The 12,931-nt window shown below is 33.1% G+C and overlaps 2 protein-coding genes across 3 annotated transcripts; one reads left to right on the top strand and one right to left on the bottom strand.

Moving 5' to 3' along the window:
* On the bottom strand, nt 1-6,251 carry LOC147276558 (serine carboxypeptidase-like 13). Of its 2 annotated transcripts, none has more exons than XM_086252969.1 (14): nt 6,055-6,251; nt 5,766-5,914; nt 3,901-3,977; nt 3,666-3,791; nt 3,381-3,483; nt 3,135-3,172; nt 2,891-2,992; nt 1,603-1,689; nt 1,372-1,509; nt 1,138-1,209; nt 884-1,008; nt 442-592; nt 289-343; nt 1-208 (listed from the first exon to the last, which is right to left on the bottom strand). In XM_086252969.1, exons 1-14 carry the CDS (start codon nt 6,168-6,170, stop codon nt 174-176), a joined length of 1,374 nt encoding a protein of 457 aa, XP_086109095.1. In that variant the 5' UTR covers nt 6,171-6,251; the 3' UTR covers nt 1-173. The 2 variants fall into 2 exon arrangements, with proteins under 2 accessions (XP_086109095.1, XP_086109093.1); XM_086252967.1 differs by having other exon boundaries at nt 479-592; nt 6,055-6,249.
* A 3,222-nt stretch (nt 6,252-9,473) lies between these two features.
* Nucleotides 9,474-12,931, top strand: LOC147276557 (uncharacterized protein C216.01c-like). The gene is made up of 6 exons (XM_086252975.1): nt 9,474-9,842; nt 10,247-10,315; nt 10,392-10,469; nt 10,551-10,599; nt 11,070-11,140; nt 12,668-12,931. The coding sequence occupies exons 1-5, from the start codon at nt 9,684-9,686 to the stop codon at nt 11,084-11,086; spliced, it is 372 nt and encodes a 123-aa protein (XP_086109101.1). The 5' UTR covers nt 9,474-9,683; the 3' UTR covers nt 11,087-11,140; nt 12,668-12,931.

The raw sequence follows: 12,931 nt of genomic DNA, 5'->3' as shown, positions 1-12,931 counted from the left end.
TTAACCAATACAACATTTATTAATGAACTTTAGGGTGAACAGTGAACATTGAACATTATAATGTTACATTAGTAACTTCTTATTTTGGGATAGACCAATATATATTGGTTATTACAATTACTAACTACAGAGGATAGAATGCGAGCCACCTACTAAACATAGCATGACATTCTTCAGGTTTGTACTCTGGAGCTGTGTGACCCCCTCCCTGCAAAAATAGAAAATTTAGTCAGTTTTTGTTGAAGCAAATTGTAGGACTGAAAGATTTAAGTGCATGATGGTTCTTGCCTTTATAGTTGTAAACGTCAACTGGTACTTTTCTTGTGTATACTCCACTCTGTATCTAAAGGGAAAACAAATATACATGGTGTAACTAGCTATGAGATAATTGTAATTCAACTGAAATAGAAGAACAAAGAGTAAAGGAAGTAAGAAAGTTACAAAGTAAATTAAGAAAGAAGTTGAGATCAAAACCAACCCTGCAATCTGCCCGTTAACAAACCATGGTTTCCAATGACTGACAACAGTCAAGTTCAGAGATTCTATCCAACCAAGAGTACTCACATATGGAATAGCCATGTCGTGATCACCACTGTTAAGAGATAAAATTTGTGTTCAAAAGAAATGCTAGAAGTCTCAAGATGTAGATTATATAGATTGTGTGTTGGAACATAATCATAAACATATATAGTACTACAGCTAATGTTCTTCTGCCAGATATATCATATATGGCATGGTATATTGTCCTACCATCAATTTGGACGACACATTTTAATAGGATTTCACCTAATCAGTAGTCCACAATATGGCAATATAACATGTCAGACAGACTAGGATGAGAACATTTTACTATTTTCTAGTTTCTACAATATATGTATATTACCTGTAAATCAGAACTCTATAGCCTTTTTTGATGAGGTTCTGATGATAAACAACACTAGAAGAAACATTAGATATGTATGAGGCTGATAAGCTCTCATTGCATCTCTCCCATTCCCTGATGCTTCCCTGATTGTGATTTTTAAAAATTAAGCTTAATCAGCAAACTTTTTTTTTGGCCACTATCTTAATCAGCAAACTTAAAGTACTGGGAATCCGCCCTATCTTACTGCAATTTAGAATCATCTAATTAATTACCTCCCGAACGTGAAGAGCATCTTGAACAGTTTTATCATTTGCCCAAATGTAAGAGAAGATATAATTGTAACCCTGCATTAAAACAAGGCAGATATGATTAGTTAAATCGAGTTTATATATATTTAGTGCAACAAGGACTAATGAGTAAGCTACAGTCTACAGATCAATTGTTGCTGGTGTAGTGGTGTGCATGCATATATGCATGTGAATGTGCACAGAGAGACAGAGACTTACTCGACACCATAGTCCAGGAAGCTGAGGAAGAGAAAGGAGGACATTTATAGAGTCCTTACTGGCATTGTTTGGATCCCACTTTGAGGATATTCTACATGAAGGTTCCAATATTTGTGCTATGTCTAAGTCTTCGATACACTGCTGATACAAATGTAAAGTCACTAAATTTTGATCCCACATTCTTAAACATGACAAGTACTTGCAAAAACCAGGGCTTTTCTTTCCCCTCACCTCGTAGTAAAGTTGAAGATCATCCACACATAGCGTATTGTTTGGATCCACAGTGATATACTCACCCTTGCAATTTCTTTCAAGTGACTTGGAAAAATAGAAAAATCACAGCCATAAGTAGCAAGAAATTAATTGAACGGTAAGATTCTCTTGCCACGTATCTGACATTTCATGAAACTATTAATCTGGATTAACATGTTCAAACAAGAATTTAACTCATCACGTACAGTCTAGCAATATAATATGCTAGTACATATTATACCACATTAATTGAATATGTAAGAACATTACATATATGGAACTTAAGGTAAAGCTTTGTTAAAGGTAATTGTGGTCAAGACTTAAGTTCACTGATTCACCAAGTAAATTCGATAAGTTCTTAGGTTCAAGTCCAAAAGACACCTCTTCAAATACATCTCTTGTCTGCTTGTACTCTCTACTTATCTGTCAATTTTTCATTCATGTGGAGGATTGTTGAAAATTATATATTATATAATATGTATCTTTATTATAATATTGAATGAAAAATGTAAGTGTTGTTGTCCAGTCCAACGGTTGCAATATTCAAAATGATGCAGTTACGTTTGAATTGCAACCAGTCAAGGTTGGTCAAATACCAATTGTTGCATCTGTGCAATTAATATTTGTTGTCTCTTTTCAAGTAGTGCAGCCACTTTCGTAAGTGTCTCTTCTAATTGATAAGTCTGTAGTTTGGATGCTTGAGTAACAACTTTTACAGAACAGCCACCATGCTATATTCAATAGTCGTGTTGGTTAGTAAGCATCTTTTGGGTTCTATATAAACCCAGTCTTTCTCCTTTCGGGAATTATTAAATATATTTTCCCCAATTCGATTCTTCTCTGTTTTTCTTTCTATCATTTGTGAGTACAAAATATATATAATTGGTTCACTAGAGTTCAAAGTTGCAGTGCTTTAACTTGGAATTGTCAATTGTTGTATCCTGGAAGGACAGAAGCCTAAAGAACTGCAAGCACATGGCAGGGGCGAAATTATGTCTTTAGGTCATTGCAATTTGCAAGCCTCAATCGCAATCAATTAGTATTTCTTTGTGTCTGTATTTCCTTCTACTTATTTAAAGTTTGTAACTTTGTATGCATCTTGTTGTAATTTTATTATTATTTATTATTGAAATTTCTGTTATCAAATCCATATTTCTGATTATTGTTCCTACATGTCACAATAGTGCAGAAAGACCTGATGAGCCAGAATCCAATTTATTATAAAAATGAATCTAGAAGAAACAAAGAAGATCAAAGGGTATGTCACCTTGTATAGTTCCTCTGATATAAGCGCTTTTTGGTAAGCAAATAGCACTCTGTAATTTTCGTCTCTTGGTATGTCTGTCACTGGGTTGCCAAGCACATATCCCTGTGTCCAATATATACATGTAACATGCATAAAACTAATCTACCATACTGTTAATTAAGAACCCAAGACATTGATGATTAGGAATGAATTAATCAACTAGAACGTAATAGAAATTATTCAAAATCTAATGGTGGTACTGTACTTGGATATTCATTGGTGGCTCATGTCCAACTTCATTACCTACATAAGAATAACAAATAAATTAAAACAACCCCGCACCTCGATCATATCATGAGCCAATTAAAACTAATTAACGTACAAGTACTACTGAGCTGCACGAAGAGGTGATGAATAAGATGTTCAATATAATTATTTGTAAGAGACTGACTTAAAAGTTGTATGAGGGTAGCTGAAGCTGACTAAACCAAAATGTTAAGAGGGTAATTACCATCAGATATTTCCTGAACAATAATAGGAACAACTATGCCTGAATAAGAATCTCCACCAATATAGAGTGGATTGTTGAAGAACTTGGGGTGATCCATAAGCCACTGCACCACAACAGTGAAAACAACAATCTAGTTAGCCAAATGCAAGAGAAGTGTGAAAAGCTCCAACAACATGCAGTCCATCATGTCAATGCTTTGAAGCCAGTTTAAATCGATCACTAGAAACATGTGGGCAAGCAATTCCCACTTCATTAGCTAAAAGCCCTTGTGGTGTGTATCCTCACCTTTCTAAGAAATTGATATGTTTGTGCAGTTGATAATGTGTCACTCATATTGCTGTATCCTTGCCAAGTTTTTGCATATGAGAATCCTGTGCCCACAGGTGCATCTAAAAATATGATGTTGGCAACCTGAAAGTTTTGGGTTGTTGTCAATTGTCAATGTTATAAAAATGCCCGAATAACTATTGACACATGCAAAAACACAACACCTAGAAGGCATGCAATTGAGGTCTCGTACCTTTGTCCACGAGTATGGGTTCAGCTTTAGTTTTGGCTTGTTGCCGATGGAATTTGCGTAGTCAAATGATAGCGGACCTACAACAAATTGTCCAGTACATCTCAAAGGATGTTTCTAATTAAATTACTATTTTGTTTTTGAGAATCATTTATTATTAGAGATAATTGCACATTTGGTTTACTTATTATTTTACAAATCCTGTATTGTCCACGAATTTTTTTAAGTGCTAAGTGCATTCACAAATTGACTGACGTGTGCCATGTTGGTCCATTACGTCAAAACATTTCAAACAAACGTTGAGTTTTGTCCACGTGAAAGGGCAAATGGATCAATTCATGTTCTCATATGACTCAAATGGGGTTAATTATGGTCATATTATGACATGAATTGACTTATTTGCCCCTCCACATGGACAAAACTCAACATTTGTTTGGAGTGTTTTGACGAAATGGTCCAATGTTAATTCATGGATGCACTTGGCACTTATAAGGTGGTGAGTAAATGTTGAAGTTGAACATAAATATAGTATTTCAAAATGGCTAATATAAGAGACTAATTATGAGGGACTGTTTTAAGAGCCTTTAGATTAATCCAATGACACATATTTTTATTCACTCATACCCATTTTATTACCCAATAACTCGATTTAGATTACTAAACCCTTAAAAAAAAAACCTTACCCAAACCCATTTTATTTCTTGTCCCCTTTTTTACCTTATTCGTCGATGAGTTACTATATATTCTCTTAAATATTTTGTAAAGGTTGCATGTTAGAGAAAAAATTATTAGATGTATCCGATACACCGCTACATTGTGTAACCAATCAAACTTATAAAGATTGCATGTTAGATTTTTACTCTGAATTTTAAGCCTAATCTAATTGACATGATTACAAATTAAAACTAATGTCTTGACTTGACTCAATGTGTGGCACACACACAAGACACTAACAAACGAAACACTCAAAAAGTACAGCCACATGCACATCTTCCTGTTTCATCTATCATTCTTCATTCTGCACGCTCACCTACTTCACACACCTTATTTATTATCAAATTACATTTTTAGTCTCTGTAATTTGATTCAATATCTAATTTAAAAAGCTGCAATTGTACTCATTGCAAATTAAGCCAAACTACAAGTGTACAATTGCAACTTTTTAAACTACATAGAATTAAGTAGAAATTGGGCCAAGGTAGAGAGACCAGAAATGTAGTTTAGCCCTAATTTATTGGAAAATTTCATAAAATGACTTATTTTGATAAGACGCCTACAATTTTGACCTATGTTTAAAAAAAAAAAAAATTTTAGACTTGTTTTAACCGAATTACTTTTGAAAAATGCTAACTGCCATCTTTATTGGTCTTCTAACATATCATATCAAACTCAAATCTAATCTCGATTTTCAGTTTTATTTATCTTTATTCCATATTATATGTATTCGATAGTTTGCATAACCCTCAATTTATGTGTTATTTATCCATTCTTACATTTTTTTATGGCAATGTTGATGATTATAGATGACTTTTTTCAATTACTCTTGCTTCATATTAGTTCATTCATTTTTGGTTTACATAACCTCAAACAGATAAAGCGACGCTTGTCGCCCAATTTGACTAGCTCGATTCTAATTTTGACTTTTGGGTATTTGAATCCTTACATAGTCCAAAGTAGACAAAATTGTTGACATTTATATAACATGCGTCAAATTGTAAGCTTATGAAAATTGGTCATTTTACTGAGTTTTCCTCATTTGTTTGGGTTTAACAATAATATCACACTATCTTTTTTTGGTACAAACAATAGTATCACACTATCACTCATGTGACAAACTATCAAAATATACTTATATCCTCTGGACGTACCTATATTTTCAAATGTAAGGGCAGAAAAACCAGAGCAACCAGGACCTCCAGTTAGCCAAAGCACAAGAGGGTCATACTCGGGACTTCCCTCGGACTCAATGAAGTAATAAAATAGCTGCACATCATCCAACTCTCCCACGCCCACATAACTTCATATGATTAGAGCCATAATTAATTCTCATTGTCATCTTAATTCGTATTAAGTAATGTAGTATTAATGCATAGTGCACATTAATATATAAACATACAGAGTAGTGATAACAGTTTTTTTTTTAAAAAAAATGCTAACCCAGTTTCAAGTGTGAAGGGGAGGTTGCCGAGAAAGCCAGGTAGGGTGTAGATGATGGACTGTGATGCCACAATGTTAAACAGGGTCACCACAACAAGTGCTAATTGTAGCAACATTCTGATGATTATGATGATGATGATACCGCTACTTAATTTAGCAGAGCTCCACTGTGAAGTACTGGAAGTAGCTATGTATATATATATATATGGAGATGACATGAATTTCATCACCAAAAGTTTGGTTTTGTTTTTATAGCTAAAAAGTGATCATTGTACATCTGGTCAGATCGATATTAGAACATTAGGTGAACGGTGAACCTCGTGATCAACAGACAATTGTTTAGCCTACTCAAATGGGTACACATTATATTTTGAGGTTTTCTTTTTTCCTTTTATTTTTACCTCTTCTAAAATTCTCAACTATCACTCTACATTAGGCTTGTTATGCCTGTGTTACTTGTGTAACATAAGACCAGGACCACAAGGTCACAAAATGTTCTCGATCTCAACAAGCGAGCCAACCGTTTTGGATTAGTGCACATGGGCACCATGAATGATTGCATTTATTTGCATGTACTTTTCTTAATGGGTCGTGTCATGTGGGCTACTTACTAGTTCCAACTTACTCAAAGCCAACTTACTCAAGTTTTCACGGGTATGACATTCTCCTCTTATCCATTTTCATAATTTCATTTCTAAGAAACACAAATTTTATGGCACTCATCCAATGGATAGAATCTAACTTTCATCCCAAATCATGATTTTTGTTTTGTTTTTTGTTTTTTTGTTTTAAGGAAAGGGGAGAATCGAAATTGGATGCAAAGGGACAAATTCAACGGCTCTTCTAACTGAGCTATCCACTAACTGCTATGATTTTTTTTGTTTAGCATACAATACATAATAATTAATTGAGAAATGATCATGGGCTTAATTTTGTACCTTAATCTGATGTGGCAATTTTATGTTATAAACTTAATTATTTATTTGCCAAATCATATTCTTACTTAGCAAATTGTTTTTGGTTTATTACTATTTTACCCCTTAAAATACAACCCTAAATCTAACACCTAGTTCATCTTATCTTTAATTTTCTGCTCTTTTGGTATTTAATCCTAATTTTTTAAAGAAATAATATCTGTAATGGTTTATTCTTAGCACATAAAATTGATATTTTCTTTGTGATTTTATGGCACTTGTTGAAAAAAATAACGTTTTTTTTTCTTCATATTACTATTAATTAAACAAGTTTGTCGTACTCGTACATGTTAAAATTTCGTTTTTCTTTTTAATTCAACATGTTAAACGTTATTTGTTTCATATTAGAAAGTTCTTAGTTCATCATTTGCAGTACTTTGAATATGTAGGAAAATGAATGCCAGAAAAATACCAAAATTAACACCACTAGAATAAATCCTTCATCGTCCCCACCTACCTCTCCTCCTTCACTCTCGCTTCTCTCACCTAACCCATGGCAGATATGCCAGCGACCACTCTTTCCAATTCATATGAACTTCCAAACAAAATAGGAGATGATATATGAGAATATATTAGGCATGTGAATCGTTACGTGAAAAAACGATAAACTTTAGGGGGGGTGTAAGTATAATTAACTATGTGCATGACCCACTATATATTGAAGACATTATCTCTATCTGCTCTAGCTAGTTCCATTGCATAATACGTACTATGTGGGATTATGAAATTTGAGTTGATATATTGCTAGCCGAAACTCCAAGGGCTATAGGTTATTGATGGGAAACTGAACAGACTGCCATGGTCATGGATCCAAGAGGGAGAAGGGAGGAGGGAGATATGGAGACGGACCGGCCGGTTCTTCTTTTCTCAGTCGAAATTAGCATTGCATTAAAAGAGCTTAAAAGGCATTGAAATATAAAGCAAGAGCCCACAAATCCATAACAAAAAAAACAACTATTCTTCATGTGGCAAAATTTAATGTCCATGTCAGCATAAAGTATGGCCCACGTTCGTTAGTTAAAATTAAGGAAAAACTTAACCGAAAGATATATTGCAAAAGAGAGGGAGAGAGAGAGTTACTTAACACATAGAAAAACTAGATCAAACTTAGTATATATATTTATAAAGTCTTTGACTTTTTTATTTATTGTCAATTAATTTTGATTTGGATGTTTAAATTCTATCATTTTTATGGCACTCATCCAATGAATATAATCCAATTGATCATCTCAAATTAGGGGTGGGCATAATAACCGACGCACTAAAAAACCGAACCAAACCCACCGTAAAAAAATCGAAAAAAAACTGAGTTGACCAAAAAGTCAACACCGTAAGAGAAAACCAAACCAAACCGTATATGGACGGTTTCGGTTTTATGCTCATTTAACCCGAACCAAACCGAGTAATTTTTAAAAAATATAATTATATATTTTTATGCACATTTTATACATTTTTGTTCACATTTTATACATTTTTATACACATTTTATACATTTTTATTTTAGACCCTAAAATATATTTTATCTAACCCTATGAGTTTAATATTATATATATAATAATGTTTTAGTATATAATTTTAGTTATATCTTATATAATAAAATTAGTGTATTCTATTTCTATATACTCTATAGTCTATAGTCTATATAATAATGTTTTATGCATATAGAGTTATATATAAACTTAGTATATAACTATATAGTTAGTAACTTAGTATAGTTAGTAACTTAGTATATAGTTGTATACATACTACAATAGTTATATATAACTATATAAGTAATCTATAATAATAGTAGTATACTAGTATATACTATAGTAGTATATAGTTATATATATACTATAATCATTACTCTATAGTAGTTATATACTTATATATAATCTTATATATAGTTATAACTTATAACCCAAATTTGCCTAAACCCCAAACGAAATCTCAATCTCCCCAAACCCCAAACGAAACCCCAAATAAAATAAATTTAAAAAACCAAACAAACACTACAACAAAATTGTTAATAGATATCACCAATTTTATATCAGATTTGAAGTTGACTGATATTGTAAAAATTATAATATCAGATAATTTTTTAGCTGATTTCTAAACTCTATTAGAAATCACATGGTTTTTATCAACTGATATATAATATTTTTTTTTTCTAAGAATTTATAAAGACGTCAGTTTAAACTGTTAACTGATATGTTAAGTTTACATTTTTAATTTTTTTTTCCCATCCACCCAAACACCTGATATAAAATTTTTTTACTTTTTCTTATATATTTTTATCATATCACTGTAACATGTCAACTGATATCTTAAGATCAATTGACCTAATTTTTGTATTTCCGCATCTAGGGTTAATTTAAACAACCCAAATCTTTTTTTATATTCTCTCTCCTCTCACCCGCATATCTCTCTTTCTCTCTATTCTCTCGCCTCTCTCTCTCTCTCTCTCTTGCGCCGATCGTCTTCCTCAGAAAATTCGTCGTCGTCGTCGTCCGAAGGCCAACGACGACGGGAGTACCACCAAAAGGCTCGATCGTCTTCTTCTACTCTCCCTCCTCGTGTCTCTCTTCGTCCCAAACAACCGCTGATCATGGCGAATCGAAGCCACAGGGCCGATGGCCACTCCTGCGGCAATCCATAGATCCCGGCGAAGTTGAGATGTCAGGCCTTGTGGGTTTTGAAGCTGTCGTCGTTCTGAACATGTTGGTGGCCTCCGATTGTTCATCGGACCACTGTACAAGGCGAATCGACGCCAAGAAGCCAGCGGCGGCTTCGACGAGATTTCAACGGTTCCGGCGGCCAATTCCATTGAGTCAGGTATCGATTTCAATCTTCTCTTCATCCTCTAGAGGGTGTGGGAAAAAATAATGCCAAACACTAGAGCAAGTGGGAAATATAATATCTCACTCAACTAAAAGTTGGTATGAACTCATCAAATATAATTAATGTCTTACAAAGCACTCGACTACATTTACAAGAAGACAAAACCCCTAGCAGGCTTTTATTAACTCACTTGTAACCCTCACATCTTACAGACTAACCAATTTAAGGGAATTGGCCTTCTCTTGCAGAGTATCAAGCAGGCTGTCAAAACTCTTCTTGAAAGAGTCCACTCCTTTGAGAGAGATATATATATATATATATATTTGCTTATTTATTTATATATGAGAGTTGTTTGTTTCTTGCCTATGTATCTTGATTTATAAATTAACTTTTCGTAGGCCATACTGATTAAAGATGCTATGGTTTTGTCAAAGATACATCAGACGTATAAAGTTGGCTATTTAAAGGTTTGGTTGCTTTTATATTTAAATTTTTTGTTTATCCCATTTATTTGGTGGTAATTCTCACTCTACATTATTTTAGAATGTTGTTTTGGCTAGAGTATTGGACAAGGCCACAGTTGCAAATCTCAATTCCATTATTCATGTAAACAATGCTATTGTAAGAAGTTACAGCTCAATCTTTAGACATATTGCGCTCTATGTTATGTTAATTATGCCTAATTTTCCTATTATGTTGTAGGTTGTTTCTTTGCTAAAGGACGACGGTACCTTTATTCAGGAATTGTTTGGTAGGTTAAGGTCACCATCCACCTCTGCATAATCTAAAAAGAATTTGGTAATTGTTGATTTCCATAACTGCTCTTTAATTGTCTTTCTGAGCCATGATATTGGTGCAATGGAGAGTACATGAATATGTAATTGATCTTTTAGATTGTGTAACCCCTCTTTTGTTTCTCTTGCTTTTCTTTTTCTTCCCACAAATTAATCAGAAATGAAATAAAAGGATTAATATATGTTAATAACAATTGGTAAAAGAACTGTCTTGTTCAATTGTTTACATTGTTACTTTTTTAATTCCATTTCCTGTACTTTTTTCCGAATAAAAGTAGTAATAAGGATTTTGATATTTGATAGACAATATGATAGTTATCTTGGTAGTGTTAGTAGCATTACAATTTTTGGTTGCAGTTCTTTGATTAATTTCCTTGATCTACCTTAACATTGGTCATGCTTATTCTTATTTCCCTCTACAATGTAGGTGTATTTCTTGCATGAGTTTTGTAGTTTAAGCAAGAAAATGCAGATGGCTCAGCAGCTCCGGCTATTTAGGTATGCAATTCTTGAAGTTATATTTCTTATGTACCACTATGTTTTGTAGCTCTCTGTTTTTTTTTTTAAGAACTTTTGGGCTGGCTGCTTATTTTTCTGATGGGTACTTCTAGTTTTTTGTCTTATATAATGTCTTTGTTTCTAAGAGGGATCACACTAAATTTCTGTAGGGATCTCATAAATGAAGGAGTCTTTGACATTGTAACTGATACTTTGCAGAGTCAAGACAAAAAACTTGTATTAACTAGGTAATTAACACCTTTAAGTATCTGTCTTCTGTACTAAGTCTATTTGTACAATCAGCAATGGTGATGGGTAATCAAGACCTTTTAGCATCTAGTTAGATATTATGCTTTAGGAAAAAGTCCAAGTATTTTGAGGTTTAGCCATTTATCTGGTCTCAAATTGTTGTCACCCCCACTCACTTTTTTTTTTTTTAATGGGTATGGCCATTTATATTTATATGTGCTTCTTTCTTCTTTTTATAGTTAGTTTTTGTATTTCCTTCTCCCCTAGTTTCTTTTATGATTGAAATCCCTTCAGCTGCATATTATGTTCTCTCATGTTCTCTCAATTTGTACTGCTTTTTGTCACATGGACTAAAAACCAATCATGATGTGGTGTTGGTGTTGCCCAATTAACTAATCGATTAATTACTATAAGTATATTCGTTATCTCTAGTTGCTTGTGTCTTTTCATGTGATTAATGAAAATTAAAGGCATGTTGCAAAGCCTACGGGTTTGAAAAAGTGTAAGTGGCATAGGCATGTTGTTATTGTTATTTGTGGGATATGAGTGACTGGTTTTTCCAAGTTGCTTTTGGAATTTGTTTTGATCATCATCTTGAAGTTTTCAAATACATGTACATACAATTGTGTAAATGATTTTAGGACTACATGTTAGATTATACATAGCCCCTGCAGGGTCAGATAAGAGAATTGAATGCTCATATTGCAACACCTTTTCATATCAATATATAATGCATGATGTTATAACCAATTGAAACCTGACAGCAACTTAATTCTCTTTTTGCATGTCTATGTTTTTAACCTATCCTTGTGTTTCTTGTGATATTGTCATCAACTGAAATTGTGGGAATAATATTAGACTACTAAAGATAAGTTTTATCATTTAAAATCATGTGGTTTGAGGCTGTAGAATCCTTCACTCAAACTTTAGATTTGGAGGATGAGCAATGCTCCCAAATCTTAAGCTTGAGTGAATGATGAAACTGTATCAAACTACAACTCTAAAACACTTGATATTTTTTTTGCTTGAACCTCTGTATGTCTAGTATTGTTCCACCAATTTTCAGAGCAATTGGAGTTGTAGTTATGTTTCTAAAAATTTGAGAGTGTGCGCTGCTCCAGTAAACCTATTTCCTGGCAGTCAACAATGTAACAGTCTTCTCCTTTTTCAACAATATACCTTTCAGTATACTTTAACCTATCAGTATATTTTCCAAGTTTTATCAATGAATTTGTGATTAAATTTAAGAATTAATATATGTTCCTTTGATGTTTTCAGTGGTCCAATATGAAGACCAAGCGAAGCTAATACAACACAACTTTAAGATGTGAATGATTCTACTCCACTAGCTAGATGAAGTTGTCAGCTTTTGTATCTTCAAATTAGTACCATCAGTAATACCTTAGTAATTCTTTATGTATTTCCTTAACTATAGAACTACTTGTTGGATATTATATTGTAATCCCTTTTTGGGTACTTTGAATGTTATTGGTGCTTAAAATATGAAATATATGGGAATGAAAGATTTTATACTTGCACAAA

The sequence above is a fragment of the Dryas octopetala genome, chromosome 8, assembly GCF_963921425.1.
Source record: "Dryas octopetala chromosome 8, drDryOcto1.1, whole genome shotgun sequence".
NCBI lineage: Eukaryota > Viridiplantae > Streptophyta > Magnoliopsida > Rosales > Rosaceae > Dryas > Dryas octopetala.
This window is presented reverse-complemented; position numbering and strand designations above follow the sequence as displayed.

What these genes read in the sequence shown, in the direction of transcription:
- LOC147276558 (XM_086252967.1), bottom strand. Translation starts at nt 6,170, where the DNA reads ATGTTGCTACAATTAGCACTTGTTGTGGTGACCCTGTTTAACATTGTG. An exon ending in ATGCTCTTCACGTTCGGGAG is followed by an intron (nt 1,009 to 1,137) that starts GTAATTAATTAG and finishes AATCACAATCAG; the next exon opens with GGAAGCATCAGGGAATGGGA. An exon ending in TGACGTTTACAACTATAAAG is followed by an intron (nt 209 to 288) that starts GCAAGAACCATC and finishes CTATTTTTGCAG; the next exon opens with GGAGGGGGTCACACAGCTCC.
- LOC147276557 (XM_086252975.1), top strand. Translation starts at nt 9,684, where the DNA reads ATGTCAGGCCTTGTGGGTTTTGAAGCTGTCGTCGTTCTGAACATGTTG. An exon ending in GGCCAATTCCATTGAGTCAG is followed by an intron (nt 9,843 to 10,246) that starts GTATCGATTTCA and finishes AACTTTTCGTAG; the next exon opens with GCCATACTGATTAAAGATGC. An exon ending in TTCATGTAAACAATGCTATT is followed by an intron (nt 10,470 to 10,550) that starts GTAAGAAGTTAC and finishes ATTATGTTGTAG; the next exon opens with GTTGTTTCTTTGCTAAAGGA.